This window comes from Euprymna scolopes, chromosome 11 (assembly GCF_053919585.1).
Source record: "Euprymna scolopes isolate OS-2025 chromosome 11, ASM5391958v1, whole genome shotgun sequence".
Taxonomy (NCBI): Eukaryota; Metazoa; Mollusca; class Cephalopoda; order Sepiida; family Sepiolidae; genus Euprymna; species Euprymna scolopes.
Window position 1 is genome coordinate 45,507,003 of NC_136492.1, and position 18,419 is coordinate 45,525,421.

Consider the following 18,419-nt stretch of genomic DNA (forward strand, 5'->3'; position numbering starts at 1 on the left):
CGTATGCGTAATATCATTTGCCTATTTTTTCACGGCTTACAAATTGTAAAATGCTTTAGTTATTTCTGAGACTGATTTAGAATTCTCCATCAACATTTCGGCTGATTCTGTTCTGTAAGTACTGAAAGAGTTCGGATATTTATTTATTACAAGTATCTTTTTCATTAATTATTAGAAAAATTTTCAAGTTGTTAATTCAGTTTTAATCAAGTAACACTAAAAAAATACTTATTATTTTTAATAGCTCAACATTAATATTACATGGAATGAAAGTGGTAATATGGCATATTCACTCATTGTAATTTCATTTATAAAACTTATTATGTCTGTCTGTCTCCAGTTTTTGAAACTGTATATCTTCTGAGATGCAAAGTTTCATGGCAGCGCAAGGAAGGTCAAATGATTGAATTTTTTGTGGACCGTTTTTTATGGGCTTTGATCCAGTAAAAATAGCTACCAGGGTGTCAAAATTGAAGGGAATTGGAACTTGGCAAATGTAAGTCGACTGAAGATTCTCGTGTACACATGCGCAAATATAGATACATTTGTATGATAACGCTAGTTCATTATTAGCCATTTCTTATCAAACTGATGATAGCTCAGACGGCAATGACTAAGATTGGAGTGCTATATGTTTTGGCTTCGATTTTACCTGATGGCACCAAAGTTGCAATTTTTTTTTTTACTTTTGAAACCACTTTTATTTATTGAGTACAATAAAATATATAATAATCAAAAGAGAATTGACTCTGTACTGATATATAAGAAATTTGCACAATTTAAAAAATATTTAAGCATATTTTATGACTGAGCAACGCTGGGTGCCTTCTGCTTATATATATCTTCCAAAGTAACCAGTATAATCTTAATTTTATGACATTTTACTTGAGACACGATTCAAACAAAAGTCTATATTTATTTACACCTTTTCTCTTAAGAAAATGATTACAATAAAAAGAAATTTATCGTTAATGCATAAAAAAAAACTTATCTCCATCTACATGGTTTCTGTTTTTAGGCATAGAAATCTACTTTACAGCAAGTGGGCGAGCATAATGAGAAGCTAGAGGAATGGCTTAAGAATGTAAATGACATTGTGTGAGAGAAAGAAAAGGGGTAGCTCTGTGTGTATTGGTAGGTGCTTGTACTAACAGTATTTTAGATCGTCTTGCTTTGCCAACTTAGAGACAAATAGGAAAGTAGCAAATACAATTACAATATTTCTATGCATCACAAGGGGAATTCGAGCAATATAAAAAGCACTATCTGTAAGGATGAAAATGCAAAAACAACTATTTAATATTTCTGAACTGTTTCAGAACAAAGAGAAACTAATGTATCTTTACATAGGTAATTAGTGTTGATGTGCATACAGTGTTTTTGTTTAAATTGTTTCAAACTCTGTTGTACTTTAGGAATTTTTTAATCAGAGGTAACCAATATTAAGCTTCTGGATATTTCCATGTATCCACCTGGTTGTTGCCCGTTTTTCATTGGGAATCACTAATATAAAGTGAATATATTTTTTTATGGTATTATCCTAGTTAAGTGCATTCTGAAAACAATCATCAGTATAAAATACCTATATCTTATGTTATATTCCTTTTTTTTTCGGTGTGTTGTTAAGAATAGAATACCCAGTGCATAGCTATACTTTCTTAATGCTATTCATACTTTTTTGTTTGCATGTTCCAAACAAGCAAGTCACAAATTAAACTGTTTAGAAAAGAACTTGATGAAATTATTTGCTTTTAACAAGAACATCAGATTTGTGATGTGTTAAATTTAGTTTTAATTCCTTAAAGATACTAAGGCACATAAATTGAGTACCAGAGCTCTTCATAGTTATCATTACAATTTTTGTTTAAAAATATTGGGGAGACCTCATGTTTTGACAAGCTCTCAGCTTGACATTTATCCTGATCTGAAATGGAACACATACATTAAATCCGTTGCCAAGGCCTCTGGAAAAATGGTGGGATCCTTCTATTGATCCAGTAGATATGTCACTGCTGATGCAATTTTCTATCTATATAAGAGCCAGGTACGTCCAAGGATGGAGTAATTTTGCCACATCTGGGCAGGAGCTGCTAGAAAGGATAGAGTTCAAAATAGACTTCGTAGCCTCATAGGGGATGTCCTTTTTTCCTCTTTGCAACCTCTTTCTCACAGAAGAGATGTTGCGAGTTTGTCTTTGCTTTATTGTTATTTTCATGGCAACTGCTCGACTGAGCTCCAATCTATAGTCCCCCCTCGCCAAACTTTCACACAAAACACCCGTCTAGCAGAAAACACTATCAATAATTTCCCCCACTCTTTATCTATGCCTAAACCTAAACGTAGATTCCATGAACAAAGCTTCGTTCTTAGAACTGCATGCCTATGGAATTGTCTTCCGTTTTCCTGCTTTCCAACTGACTACAATATGGTTGTCTTCAAGTCTAATGTAAACAAGTTTTTGATGAGCTGTTCCATATATGATAACAAATTTACCGAATTTCCATTACTAACGCTTACTTTATTGTCCAATTGTCTCCTGTACAATCTTTAACCCTTATCCTTGAGTGGCCTCTTGGCCTTGATAAGTGGTGATGCCTTTGTAAAAAAAAAAAGGTAACCTTGTGAAGAGGTGATTATTTGTTGAAATTATTCAGTGAGAGTTAGTTGTCTTGATTAATTATTTATTTGGAATGAATTGCGTATTTAAAGGTGGTACTTCAAATGATCTTTATATAATTTGAAATTTATATATACTTAACTTAAGTGAATTGCTAATATTTAACATGTATTATTGTTGCTACTACAGATGTGTTTCACTATAATTTCAGCAGCAAATATGATGTGCATGTAAGAAAGTAAAAGAAGGTTAAGAAACCATTGCACACACAAAGATAAATATTTTGCCTATGACAAAACTATATATGCCATGAGACATATTAAACAGATTAAACATGTAGCATACACTTGCTCTCATATGTAATCGAACGATGCATATACTGTTCCTTTCACAGATAATTAATGTGTAAAGCATGAAGCAAAAGTCGTGCATTTTTCATGGTGTTTGTTTGTTGGAACTTCCAAACAACTAACAAGAACAAAATACTGTTTTATTTTCAACCACATGGGGGTACAAGATTTTTGCATAAAATCTTGAAATTTGGGGTCTAAACACATTTTTTTTCTATAGGGAAAATAACTTTGACTTTGAAATCAGTTTCTCTCTAAAGGAGATAATCTGGTGCTGATCTACATGCAGTGTCGCTCAAAGTACTCTTTTTGCCTTGATGCAGTACAAAATCGACTTTGCAATCTAGTAGATCTCATCTCTTCACTATAGCTTCTTTCTCACAAAGGAGACATTGCTAGTCTCTCCCTACTGTATCGTTATGTTCATGGTAGTTATTTTATAGAGCTTTAATCCCAAGTGACCCACAGAAAAATATTCACAGCAAGAACTCTCTTTACTACAACCACTAGAATGAACGTTCTGTTGCTTCCTCTCTACTAAAACCAAACAGAACTTCCATGAACAAAGTTTCTTTTCTAAAAATATCCACCTGCTGAGGAAAATACTACAAGCCTATATGATCACCTTTAAAATGTAATGTGAACAAATACTTATTGAGCTGTTCTCTTGGATAATTAATTTCGTTTAAAGTAAACTTTTTGCCCATTTCAATTATTGATTTCAATTCTAGCAGTTATCGTCCAGCTTCAACCGTAAGCGGCCCCAAGCCTTGATACATAGTGACCTATTAGAAGAAAAAAGGCAACTAGCAGTTTAATTTCATTTGTTTATTGCACATATTTTTCCATTATTTTAAGACGTGTTTATTTTACTGTACATAATAAATGCAAATAGAGATCACACTGAATCATTTGTTACTTCTGCAAATTATGTGATTATATATGCTTTCCACAGTAAGATTGCAAAGTTTTGTGCATTGCCTTATGTTAAAATGGAAAACTTTGATGATAAATATCATTATAAGAATGGTTCAGTCAGTGAATGTGCCTATATATTTTTAGATTAAAATAAAGAAGGCTAGAATTCCCCAAACTGACATTTACTAAATTTTGGACATTGTCCAAATAAATAGTTTGATTTTGAAATTGAAGGAGTAGAGAATAATTTAGCTAATAAGATTACACAGTTGTGTGTGCATTTAGATTGCTACTGATAAATGAATTCTTATGACTACATTTTTATATATTACAATGTGATTAAAGGTCAGTGATGATTACTTTGAATCACATAGTATACTTTCCAATAGTCTTCAAGATTCAGTATTTCTATCCTTATTAGATTATATATAAACTAGCAGGACCCATATAAATTCCACAGGGGCTCATTCATATGAAATATATTGATGTTGGCATTCTGTGGATGTTCAGCGTAAATGGAGATGCTCTGATATTATTGTAGCTTTTTTGTTGAAACTGCAAAAGTATTTATCTAAGCTAGCAGGAAGGCCCGTCGTAGCCTAGTTATAAAGTACATCTAAATATGATCTTTTAATTCTTGCAGATTGCGTATATATTAATGTTTTATCGATTTTTATATATTACTAGCATTTCAGCCCATTATTGCCCCGGTGTTTGGATGTGTATATTGAGCAAAAAAAAAAGTGGTAGTAGGAAGGCAGGCTCGAACCCATACAACAAAGGAGGAAAAGAACATGAAAAAAACGTTACGTCTTTGCGGAAGTGACGTAGGTTTAAATTAAGGCTAGACAATCGAAAAGAGGGGATGACTTTCGACAATATCGGCGAAAAAAAGCGACCCCCTCCCTGTAGAAAAGTGCCCAGTTGAAGGTGAAGCTATTAATGCTTTTAGCCAATTTTTCGATATTTGTCGTCTAAAAGGTCGAACTTTAAAACGATATTGATCTAGTAAAAATCCGTCGCCTCTGTGGAAAGTTTAAGGCAGACATGCAAACATACATATATACATATATTTATATATTGGTAACTCAAATTTTCGACCCAAACCGATTAAAAAGCTTGCCCTATCTCTGAATAATCTTTGTGAAATTTCAAATGTTTACACCAGAAATTGTCTGAGTAATTTGGTAGAGACCGCAGAGGTAAAATTCTTTAACTTTGACCCCTATTATGACCCCTTAACATTTATTGTTTTGAACTCATATCAAGTTATTAAGTTAGATCCATGGCCAAGGAACCTATATCTAAAATTTCAATTGTTTAGACCCAAAATTGACGGAGGAGTTTCGTAGAGTTCTCAAAGGTCAAATCGTTTAACTTTGACCTCTTAACAGCCAAATTTCTGGTCGAAAACGGATTATAAAGATTCTTCCAAATCTCAGTACCCTTTATATCAAATTTCGAGTCTGTAGACTAAAAATTGACAGAGTTATTGCGTAGGGAAATGTATACAGACATACAGACAGACATGTTCGCTTTTATAGGTATATAGATAAAGTTGTGATTTCACAAATAAAAAATATATCCATATAACTTGGATCATCAGCTTCAATTGAAACCGAAATCAAAATTTATGAAAAAAATCTCTCTCTCTCTCTCTCTCTCTCTCTCTATATATATATATATATATATATATATATATATATATATATATATATATATATATATATATATATATATATAAACTTGACTTCCTTCAGCTATAACCGAAACCAAAACTTATGAAGAATTCTTGATAAAATTATTTATAAAAAAATATAATACGACAGTCACTAAAATGTAAACATGACACACAAAATAAATAACACACACACTATCCTATTAATATATATAATATTATATATATATATAATATATATAATATTAATAATGATTTATCTGATAGTTTAGGAGCAATAATTGAATTTTGCTGATGATCTTAAATTGTTGGAATATATATTCTCGCCGACCCAGTGAATAACAGGGACACATTTATTTGGGGTAGGGGGTAAACTTTACCATTTAGTAGATACACTCACTTAAACTCGTATCTGCCCCCCAAAACTTGTAAAATAAGTTAGATATAGGAAATTGACTGACAGAAATTGCTTTACGTAAAAATTTGAGTTATATCAATACATTTTTACAAAGATCAGTGCCTATGTCAATAGCAATATATATTTGTTGGTAAAATCCTAAACTATTTAAATTATCATTATGAATTATAAAATATGTATTCTAGGTTACATGGTGAATAATATCGACAATTTTTTTTTTTTATTATAAATTTTACCATTTCGGAAAGATTCTATTGAACAATACTACATCCCCAAGGAAATAACATTTAAGAATTAAAAACTATATTTATTGCTTATATCCCTTATGGGATGCGTATTTAACTAGTTCAGTACAATAATAAATTATATATTCTATGAAGTGCGTTTACGTGAGACTATTGATTAAAACAAGAGATACTTTTCTTCTTCATCCGGTTTTGGTATCGAGGGTGATATGAGTGTCCCAAACTCAAGGTTTGGCAGAACCAAACATCGTCTCACACTGTTTTTCCATGCAGTCTCATGTAACGATGGACATCTGTCAGTTTGCATGTGGACATATCGCTTCTTATGCAATAGAGAAAGGAATATATGAGTTTACCATGCTCTCTAGTGCCTAGAATATCCAGATCGATAATGTAGTTGATGCTAAAGATAACATGCTGTGCATGGTTGAAGTAACTGAAATATCAAGCGTGTAAGGCATTCATAATTTTACTAATATCAAGTTTCTAATGAAGCATAGTTAACTTTACCAGCTTGCAATCACACATCACCTGACATGGCGTGATTACTCTGCTGAAGACGTTGCAGATCAAATGTTTAGGGCTCATGTCTCACTGTCATACAAGATGGCATAAATAAATATAAAAATTGCCCCAAATTGGCATTAGTTTGTTTTATGCAAATAGAGGCATAATTTTATAAATATATGAATAAATTAACAATATATTCGAATTTACTGTTGACGAACGAATGTTGCATATTCATTTATTTAAAGAACAAAGCAAAAAACGATTGTCAAGAGAATACTGTTTGACTTGTCGTATACATATCTGACAAAAATCCATACAACTTTGGAAATCACACATCTAACCAGAATTTTATTTTTTGACAGCTGTCAAACCTATCAGAATTCAAAATGGAACAAAATAACCAAACATTTACTTTTAAATATCTTTAACGAAATAACATGAACAAATTTAACTTTATAATATCAATTTGTCATATATGATATTGATTCTTTCTTACTCTATATTGTCCATTCCGTAATTACTGTTTGCTTGGAGGCAGCCACTGCAGCAATAATTTCTTATCATATACATACCTATCATATTCAGGACTATAAGTATAGTTAATGATTTCCGACTGTTTTCCTTTCTATTGTCTAAATATCTAAATATGTGTATGGAACTGCATGCAGTGGATGTACAATTAGTCTCATAGATGTCAAAGTTTCCTATACTTTGCATACATATTCACTGGTACACTTTCTATCACCTTGAGCGGTCAACATATTTGTCATAAATTATTTCCACTTTCTGTATAATGAGTCGAGTCAAGGGAAATAACTCATCTGACATTAAGAATCTCCTTCTTTTATAAATTATGCTGCACATTCTTTACGCCTTCCTTTCTTTTTAACATAGTTTAAAATAAATATGCTTCTGCAAACACTTTCGATGGATGTGTGATTGACTTAATAAATACTATTGTGGAATTGTCAATACCAAAATTCATTTATGTATTAATACTGTTGGAAAAGTTATGAACCCCCTGTTTTCTTTCTAAATATGTGTTTGGAACAATGTAAAGTGGACGCACGGTTATTCTCATAGATGCTAATGTTTCCTATACTTTGCTAAAACATTCACTGGTAGACTTCATTCACCCTGAGCGATCATCATATCTGCATTAAATCGTCTCCACTTTGCCTATAAGTAAAGGGAGTAATTTATCTGACCTCAACAAATCTCTCTCTCTTTTGAATTATGCAATACATTCTTCACATATTTATTTTATTTTTAACAAATAACTAAAACAGAGTTTAAAATTTAAAAAAACATGCTTCTACACGGACTTTCAATAGATGTGCGATTGGTCTTGTTTATATAACATTATGGGATTGGAAATACTGAAAATCCATTGATACCAGTTATTGTGTGCAGGCCACATAATACTAGGATGGATAACCTTTGTGATGCCGATTGAGTTTGGATGTTGTGGGGTTTTAGAACAATTAGTCATTTCCTTCCTCTTAAAAAATAGGCATTGCTGGTCACATTTTTGCAAAGTATTTCATATCGTCTTCAAACCACAATTCATTATATATTATTTGGGGCCCATGGCACAGTTGATAGAGACGTTGAATCTTTACGGTTCCAGATGAGCATTGTCTGAAAATAGCGGTTCCAATCCTACCCAAAGCCGGCCAGAGGCTTACTTGGCCAAAAGTGGTGAGACGACAACAAGTATGGATGGCAGTAATTGCTGAGAATGCAGTTAGGAGATTCAAAGTTCCTATCAGTCGTGGTTACTACTTGACGAAGGCGAGAGGAATAGTTGGTTGAAATGTTGTGAAACAACAACTAATAAAAGATGAGAATAATAGTCCGCAATAAATAAACACAATTCATTGCACATCAAAGTAGATTTGTTGATGCTGAAGCATATAACGAAGATAAAACACATGACAGATTATTGTTGCTTGTGTTTATGCTGCATCAAGTGGTGAACATTAATTATGCATATGTCATCAATGGCTGAAAGTAAATTTTTCAATAAGGTAATATGAATCTGCAAAAGTGAACGAACATTTTTTATACACTGGTGGCAAAAGCTTCTGTTGGCACCAGAGGGTGTCAATATTGTCAGAGCGATAAAACTGTTACAACCCTGGTTGGCAGTTGATAAAGACAGAGTATCACAGATTGTATAAAAATTGTCTCTCATAGCTACTGATATAATGATATACAATTCTATACTTTTCCTTTTGAATATTGAATGTGTGTGGAGTTGTTTCTATATCATCAAATCGAAGATAAATATAATTTTGTGTGATTATGCCATGTTAAAAAACATGTGGATTAAGCAATTTATGTTACTGGTTTGTTGGGTTAGCTTGTCTGTTTTTACTTCATATCAACATTTGGGGAGTATTTAATGCTGAAACACAAAGCATATAGGAAACAATTCTTTGTAAATATATATTTGAACAAAACTTATTTTATTTATAGCTGACACGTGGGTGTACATATATTCTGCCATAGTCTTAAAGGAAAATGAATGCAATAGATGGAATTTGAACTCTGCTTTACTGATTCCATATTCATTTACTGATTCCGTATTCAATCAGCATTTGTATCCATGATAACATTTATGACCCTTTGCTTCTTAGGCCCTACTTTAGAATAAACTTATTAGTGAATAAAAGTCTGGAGATTAATATCAGAACTTAGATGGGCTTTCTAGCATAATTATATGTATTACATGCTATAATTAGAATTCAGGCTTAAGAAAATAAGTAAATATATTACTCAGCCTATAAGTATATTTTCACTGTCTTATTCAGAGAATTCAGTTTTATGAACCTGTAATGATAAACGTTTGCACTTACCTCATTCAAAGCGTTCACGATATCTGACATTCATTTGTCATAGTTGTAAGATGCATGACTGAAGTAAGGATTATATGCTGAGACCTGATTTGTATATTAGAGATTTTTATTTAAAAGTTGGAGAATGCTAACAATGAAGGCGTTCAGAAGCAAGTGCGGAATAACAGAGCAGTGAAATTGTAATTTAAAAGTGGAATTAGTATAAGATTGACAAACAAGAAACAAAACACTTGTTAGTAGATAGCTAATAAACGAAAGCATCATTTTTCTCAGCACCGAAATGAGAAAGAAAGTGCTGAGATTTTTCTTCCACTCGTAATCTTTCTCATATGCTCACATACAATCGTTTAAGCTTTCATATCTCCTGTATTCCGTTCGGCACTGTGTGAAATGCAACCATCTTTAAAGTCAGTCTCATTTTATTTAATATTTCGTCTCACATTGGCTAGTATGACACAAGGACACCATCTCTGAGCACCCACTTCATAGCACTTATTGAAAGAATTGCAAACATTTCTTATACAAGTTTACATTCATTTGATAGAATGTTTGATTAGCCAGATATGTTCATAGACAGAAGTAGATCAGTCTTCCAGCAACTGATTGGTTATAAGTTTTTCATTTAAGATCTGGAGTGAAAGTCAGTTTAAGGATTTTATTGAAGGAGAGTCAGTGATTTCAGCTGGAGCAAAATAAAGATTGGAGCATTGATGGTGTAAGGAGAAAAGCTTGGTTTTGGAGAAGTTAAATTAACAATCACATTTCCTCATTACACAATATGCTTCAGATTGACAGAAAGAGAATCAACAAGATCTTGATCATCAACTATCTTCAAAGTACTGCCAGAGGCATAAATATAAACATATGATCTCAGAATATGATTAATGAAAACCAAGAAGAATAAATTCTTGAAGTATGCCGACATTGATACTTTGTACTTCAGCATTAACACTTATATTAATTAGACCAGAGAGTCATGGAAACGATTTAATGGCTGAAAAGACATTAACAAAATGAAATCAAATTAATTCTTGATGATACTTAACTATTCCGTATTTGATGATACTTAACTATTCCGTATTTATTAAGACTTCATCAGAAATGAGCTGATGGTACTTTTTTTTATATTTACAATTGAATCTATATATATATATATATATATATATATATATATATATATATATATATATATATATAGAATGAAGACGATATAAATAAAAAAAATGGATGTAGACTAATGTGTCCTATGTATTATATAGAGGAATGTCATTTAACCCTATGTCGGTAAACGCTCTTTCGATATTAGGGTCACCTGTTTATAAGTCACACTTTAAATAACAGATTAATTGTAAGCAATATAAGACTCATTAAAACAGTATTAACTTATAGCAGAGATCGAGACTCTTCGCAGCTCTTATTCTGACATTTTACAGGGAGGAAAAACGGCAAAAACGTGTAGTGTGTATTTTAGAAATTATCCTCTCGTCTTGATTTTTCTTTTTACTTTACCTTTTTGTTTTCCGCAGATACACGCATGTACATGTGTGGCTGTGTCTGTATTTGCAAAGATCCATATGAATGTTTTCAACTCAATTATTGTTCTAAAAGTGTGTATAATTTCTTTAATTCTTTCATGCCGTTTTTCTTTGAAATGTAATGTCTTTTCTTCTGTGATAAAAACAAGATTTTACAAACATGAAATATTTATTTTACATTTTTACAAATATTTCATTTTAACTTTACCCATCATATCTCCATCTCTTATGTTCTTTACAAAAAAGGAAATGATGTAGAAGTAAAGATTTTTTACGTTAATCACATTACATATGTTTTTTTATATCTAACAGAAGATATAAAAAAAGTATCATATATAATGCAATCTATGATATATATTTGCTGAATGCTTTTTTTGCATGTAAACCTTTTTACTTAGCTAATTGAATTGGAAGGAAATGTTGCACACATTTACTTGCAAGTTTCCAACATTATTTTATGAAGACTATTCCTGTTTTTATATTGTCAATTCATTTTCCGGTTTCTACACTTTAACAAACTCGGAACTTCTACAGACACCCGATATCTTAGTTAAAATTATGATTGCATAATTGCAAAGGAATGAAGAGGTTGTAAACACAAAAGGGCTTGTAGATTAGCATTTTCGATGCATTATACAGAAGGATATTCTTTAACTCAAAGCCAGTAAAACATTCCTACAATATTAGACTAACTTGTCTATGTGCCAGATTTGGAATAAGAGATAAATGGTGCCAATATAAGACAAACTTATTAAAACAGTATTTACTCGTTATGTTTGTATTGTTTAGAGTTAGGCTGTACATTTTTCATATTTTATAATTTTGTGACATTCTATATTTTTTCATATTCTATATCTTTTTCATATTTTATATCTTTTTCATATTCTATATATCTTTTACATATTCTATATATCTTTTACATATTCTATATATCTTTTACATATTCTATATATCTTTTACATATTCTATATATCTTTTACATATTCTATATATCTTTTACATATTCTATATATCTTTTACATATTCTATATATCTTTTACATATTCTATATATCTTTTACATATTCTATATATCTTTTACATATTCTATATATCTTTTTCATGTTCTATATATCCTTTACATATTCTATATATCTTTTACATATTCTATATATCTTTTACATATTCTATATATCCTTTACATATACAATATATCCTTTTCATGTTCTATATATCCTTTTCATGTTCTATATATCCTTTTCATGTTCTATATATCTTTTTCATGTTCTATATATCTTTTTCATGTTCTATATATCTTTTTCATGTTCTATATATCTTTTTCATGTTCTATATATCTTTTTCATGTTCTATATATCTTTTACATGTTCTATATATCTTTTTCATATTCTATATATCTTTTTCATATTCTATATATCTTTTACATATTCTATATATCTTTTACATATTCTATATATCTTTTTCCTATTCGATATATTTTTTCATATTAGATATTCTATATATCTTTTTCATATTCTATAGATCTTTTTAATATCTATATATCCTTTGCATATTCTATATATCCTTTACATATTCTATATATCCTTTACATATTCTATATATCCTTTATATATTCTATATATTTCTTTTCATATTATACATATTTCTTATATATATATATATATATATATATATATATATATATATATATATATATATATATATATATATATTCTTTGTACATTTTGAATATTCTATATTTTTGTGACATCTCCATATATAATATTTTGCTTGCAGAAATTCCCGTCTGGACCAAATTACCGTAGGTTTGCAATAACAGAGACCACATACAAATGTCTTATGTCTAAACTATTATCCTCCATCTTATATTACTTTCGACGCCATGTTATACACATTTATTCGTTATAATAACATCCTGCATAACATCACGATCGCCAACATCTTTAGAGGACATAGTTACTACTTTTTTCCTCTAGATCTGAAGTCCTTATACTGCCACTAATCCACACCAGGAACTAATATACATATTATACATATACCGCCAGGTCTACCTTTGTAACTTGATTATAAGCTCCTAGACAAACTATTACTTTCCTTTTCCAGCTACAAAAATAATAATTTCTCCCTCAATCAGTTCCGGATATTCTCATTGGCTGCAAGTAAAAAAAAAAAATTGCTGATTCTTAAATAACGACTAATCGCTTATTCTTAAATAAAGGAACACATTAAGAAACATGGCCGCTATCATTTTAACCTAAAACAAACTAATTGTTTTTTTTCTTTCTTTTATTTCCTGATACTTCGTTTACTATATTAATGCTTAGTACACTCTTTTTTCTACATAAACAAACAAGCATGTTAGCACGATCTTGATGGTTATACAGAACAGAGAGCAAGAGAATATTGAAGCAAATATACGCGGGTATATATATATTTAGACAAGGAGAGACAAAGATAGAGAGGGGGAGGGACGGATAGAGATAGATGGGGAAAGGGGGGGCGGAGCATCGTCATTAGCTGTGTTACACTTTTGTACTCATTTTATTTGGGTATGAAAAACATTCACGCCTACCGATACATTTACAAACACGCTGGACATTAACAAACATGACTGCTATCATTTTAACCTGAAACGAACCAATTATTTTTTTCCTTTATTATCTAAATATGATACTTCGTTTACTATATTAATTTTTAGTACACTTTTTCCCTATATAAACAAACCAGCATGTTAGCACACACCTGACAGTTATACAGAACAACAAGCAAGACAATATGGAAGCAAATATATATATATATATATATATATATATATATATATATATACATATACATATGCAGAGAGAGACAAAGGAAGCGACAGAGAGAGAGAGGTCGAGGGACAGATAGAGGGAGAGAGAGAGTCATCAGCCATGCTACACTTCCTACTCATTTTATTTGGGTCGTAAAATCATTCACGCCTACTGATATGTTTTAAAGGCATTATTGTAAAGGCCCTTAACGTCACAACTTCACTGTGGCCAATGCGGCTTCCTTCTTCTCCTTTTCCTCTTAGCATTACACATTCGAACCTGGGTACTGCAGGTAATTCTTTTTTTCTTTTTGCACTTGAAAGAGTACTCGCTGCTATTTTCATATTTTTTTAATATTTCTTTCTGACGGCTCGCACAGATAATAACTAATATTAAATGTTTTGTTTCGATTTTTTAACGCAAATAGGCCAAAAAGCAAGGTAAAAATACTTGTGTGTACTTAAAGTACTTTAATATAAATTTAAACGCAAATAGGTCACAAACCTCATTAACTTGCTGTGAACAATATTTCTTACACAAATAAAAAAATTTCTGTTGCCTAAAATTAAATTAAAAAAAGGTTTACATTGTTTTAAATTATAAACTGTTCTATTTATATTGTTTATAATATAAACAAAATTCTGTATACATTGTTTAAAATAAATAATAATTGTTTATTTAAAGAAAGAATCCTGTTTAAAGTGTTTCTTTGTTACACTACCGTTTACATGTTTGCATGGTAATGTGCAGGTAACTACAGGAATTTAGTTCATTTTAAGTAATAGAGGGTTCGAGAGTATTTTGCCCCCTAAACTCCAATCTTGCCAACATAAATACCATACCTTGAATGACAGATGAGTACGTACAGGCTGACCAACACTGCAACCACCAAATTTTTTTGTTCATTCATAGTATTTGCATGTTGGAATCTTGACAGCGATTATCAGAGTTACATTCTGGACAAAAGTTTTTGACAACCACACTCCACTCACAAAATGGAGTGTCTATTCTGAAAACCGTTCTTACCATAGTGAGATTGAAGGTGTCCATTCTAAAAGCTGTTCTTAACATGAGGAGGTTGGTGGTTGGGCTACAACAACAACAGCTATACTTTAATCTTACATGGGGACGGGGGGGGGGCACACTACCACCGGGCAATGCTGGTTAATGGGTCCTGCTAAGTCTATATATATATTTTCATATTCTCTATATGTCTTTTCATTTATAATGCAAATCTCACCTGTCTGTTTATATGTATGTATGTATGTATGTGTGTCTAAAACTTTCGACAGAGGCGTCAGATTTTCACGAGATTGGTATCATCTTTAAGCTCGACCCTATCGATGACAAATATCGAAAAATTAGCTAAAAAAATTAATTCCTTCACCCTTAACTGGGCACTTTTCAGCAGGAAGGGGTCGCTTTTTTCGCCGATATTTTCGAAAGTCATCCCTTTTTTCGATTGACTAGCCTTCACCATTTCCGGTTTAGTGATGGATGCAATGGCAAAGGCGTCACGTTTTTTTTTTCTTCACATTCTTTTCCTCCTTCGTGGTATGGGTACGAGCCTGCCTGCCACCACTTTTTTTTTTTTGCTCGACACACACCTCCAAGCACCCAGGCAACGCCGGGCACCCAGGCTAGTATTCTATATATTTCTTTTTGTATTCTATATATTTCTGTTCATATTATATATATTTTTTTCATTTTCATTAACCTTTATATTACTATTAGCGGGAAGACCCCTATGTACTCCTCTGTCCTCATCATATTACATTTTTATTATGTTTTATATCAAATATCATATTTTCAGGGTGAGTCTTAATGCTGTACTCACTATTCATTAGGTGAGTGTAAATAAAGTGATATTAATGGAAATAACCTTTTGTCAATTTACAGTCTTTAACATTATCAGGACACATCTGACACTTCCCAAAAGTCATTGAAGACTCTTATATACTCCTGCTTCAAATTAAATATCCTTTTTTAATATTTCTATTATAAAAGTTAATTTCTATAATTTTCAAGTTAGGAACAAATTAGACTAAACTTATTAGAGCAAAGCATCTGCCCTGACAACATCCCAATCAGTGTGCTTTAAAAACTACAACTAGCTTCAATACTAAACAAAATTGTTCAATAGTTGCCTTAAGGAAAGATGCTCTCAATACTTTGGAAAACCTCGATTGTCTACCCAGTATTTAAAAATATAGGGGATCGGTTTTCTGCATCTCAATACAGACTAATCAGCTTCCTGTGTGCCGTGAGTTGTCAACCACCTCAGCAAAAACAATTTATTCTGCAACATGCTATATGGTTTCCATTCCGAGAATTCAACTGCCAATATGCTGACAGTAATATCTCACAATATTAGTGAATTTATTGAGGAAATTTATTGAAAAACGACTTTTTAATACATATGAGTCGTCCGGATCGCATTTTAAGTTCTTTTGACAGCGACTTTTTTTTTTCTGAAACGCAATAAAATCCAACTGGAATTGTACTTTTATAAAATAACTCTTTCGTTTGAAAACAACTTTTTTCTTTTCAGCACTACAGAATTTCAGTTCAAATTCTGCATTGAAAAACGACTCGCATTATGTTCTTTTAACAGTGACAATTTTTCTTCAAACACAAAATAAAATCTCACTCACTTCATCATATCTTCAACCTTTGCAGTGTGACACAACTCATTTACTTCTCCCTTTGGCAACGCTTTCAATTTTCCAGGTTCGACGCGAATCATTTAAAATTTTCCCTCTTTCATCTCGGCCGCATCAACTTCATATTTAAAGCCGAAATAGCTTCAAATAGAAAAAAAGCCTGTTCTGGATTCTTGGCAGGATTCGAACATTCTTCACTCTTACCTGTTCAGTCCGGTTCTCCAGAACTCAACTGCCAACATCTTCACTGCCGGCTTTATATTCTCTCGTTAATATGCAAATTAAAACACGATCAAACCTAATAATTTGTCGCCTTATAGGTCAGGTTTTGAGTTCACACATGCCACCCTTGGCAGCCTACTTCTGTGACTGCTATCACACCACAATTTTCCCTACATCAGCTAAATATCATTTAAATAAAAGAATGTCACCTTTAAACCTCTAATAATGATAGACATTTTCATGGCATCTTATCTTAGCTTTTTAGAATCATTCATTTTGAAATGGGGAAAATCTTAATTTTTGGCCACAGTGACAACAGATATATTTCGGTTACTTACATATCAGACAATCTCGTATTTTAAAATGTTGTAGAAAGTTATAATGTACAAGCATACATACATGCACAAAGTATTGCTGCCATATCTGGGCTAAAAGCACTAACCACTATCTTTTGGACAAGGAATTTCTATGCTGATGGGCCTTACAATGTTTGCTAAACTCCAACCCCAATTAAATTGCATTCTTGTTACATTGTTATTGGGTTGCATTCTTTTTTTACAAGTATTTCCATAGAATGTGCTCCAATGATTTTACTACACTTTTCTCCTCAACATGAATAGCCTCGACCCAAATGACTGGCAGTAAATTCCTATCCTTTCATTGTAGATGTCCCTGAATGCTAAACGATTTTATACTGTAATAGCTTTTTCCTTGGATTGTTTGTTTGAATTTTCCTCCCTGCTGCCTGTTTTTGAGTCAGTACAAGCATGCAGAATTTTAAATATGTAAACAAACACCTTGCTACAAAACTCCCAACCCAGACTGCTCCTATAAATCTGGCTCATATCACATTAGCCCCTTATTCTTCAGTAATAATATGCCTTGTTTGAGTGGAACAAAAGTAAAAAAAAAAAATAAGACCGAAAAGAGTACAAACATACCATTATAGCTATGATTCTTATTTACCAATTATAAATGTATTTTGAAATGCAACACCACTAATAGCAAGAAAATAAGTTATAATGAAGCAAATACAAATTTGAAGATCGTAAACAATGTGTTTTATTACTATTGATTTTTCTTTTTCTTTCTATTGATTTATATTTAACTTTACAAGTTTGTTTACTGATGATTTATTTTGCAGAACAATCAAACATGTGTACGATCTCTGAACAACAAGATCAGCAGACTTGACCAAGATGCTTTAAAGCAGGAAGGAATGCTGTACAATCATGTAAGTAGAACAGTTTACAATTTTAAAGGCATCTCACAAAAATTAACATGAAAGTTGGCATTCTGAACACAAATTTTGATTCAACTTATCTGCAGCCTCCATAGATTTTTGCCACATACTTCAAAACAAAATTCTCTAATATCCTTGTCTTAAGCCAAGTTTTTAGCTATCAGAACAATATCCTAGTCTTGCCTTTTATCTGGTCAGCCCATCTTTTTGATGGTTGCTTTCTTGAACTTTCTTGGAGGAAATCGTCTTTATATGCTTTTTTTACATAACTGGATCTGGTAGCCAGGAAACCTGTTCAAACCATGTTAATTTCTTTTCTTGAATAATGTTGATGGATCTTTATGATATCTGTGGTTCCTTGTCCTTCTCAA

The 18,419-nt window shown here is 31.6% G+C and overlaps 1 protein-coding gene across 2 annotated transcripts in view; it reads left to right on the forward strand.

The window, feature by feature from the left end:
- Positions 1-18,419, forward strand: part of LOC145287850 (coiled-coil domain-containing protein 39-like) — a 2,493,216-nt gene that overhangs the window by 699,023 nt on the left and 1,775,774 nt on the right. For both annotated transcript variants that reach the window (XM_080135726.1, XM_080135725.1), the window contains exon 10: positions 17,950-18,039. In XM_080135726.1, the coding sequence (XP_079991852.1) occupies positions 17,950-18,039 (90 nt within the window). The remainder of the gene's footprint in view (positions 1-17,949; positions 18,040-18,419) is intronic.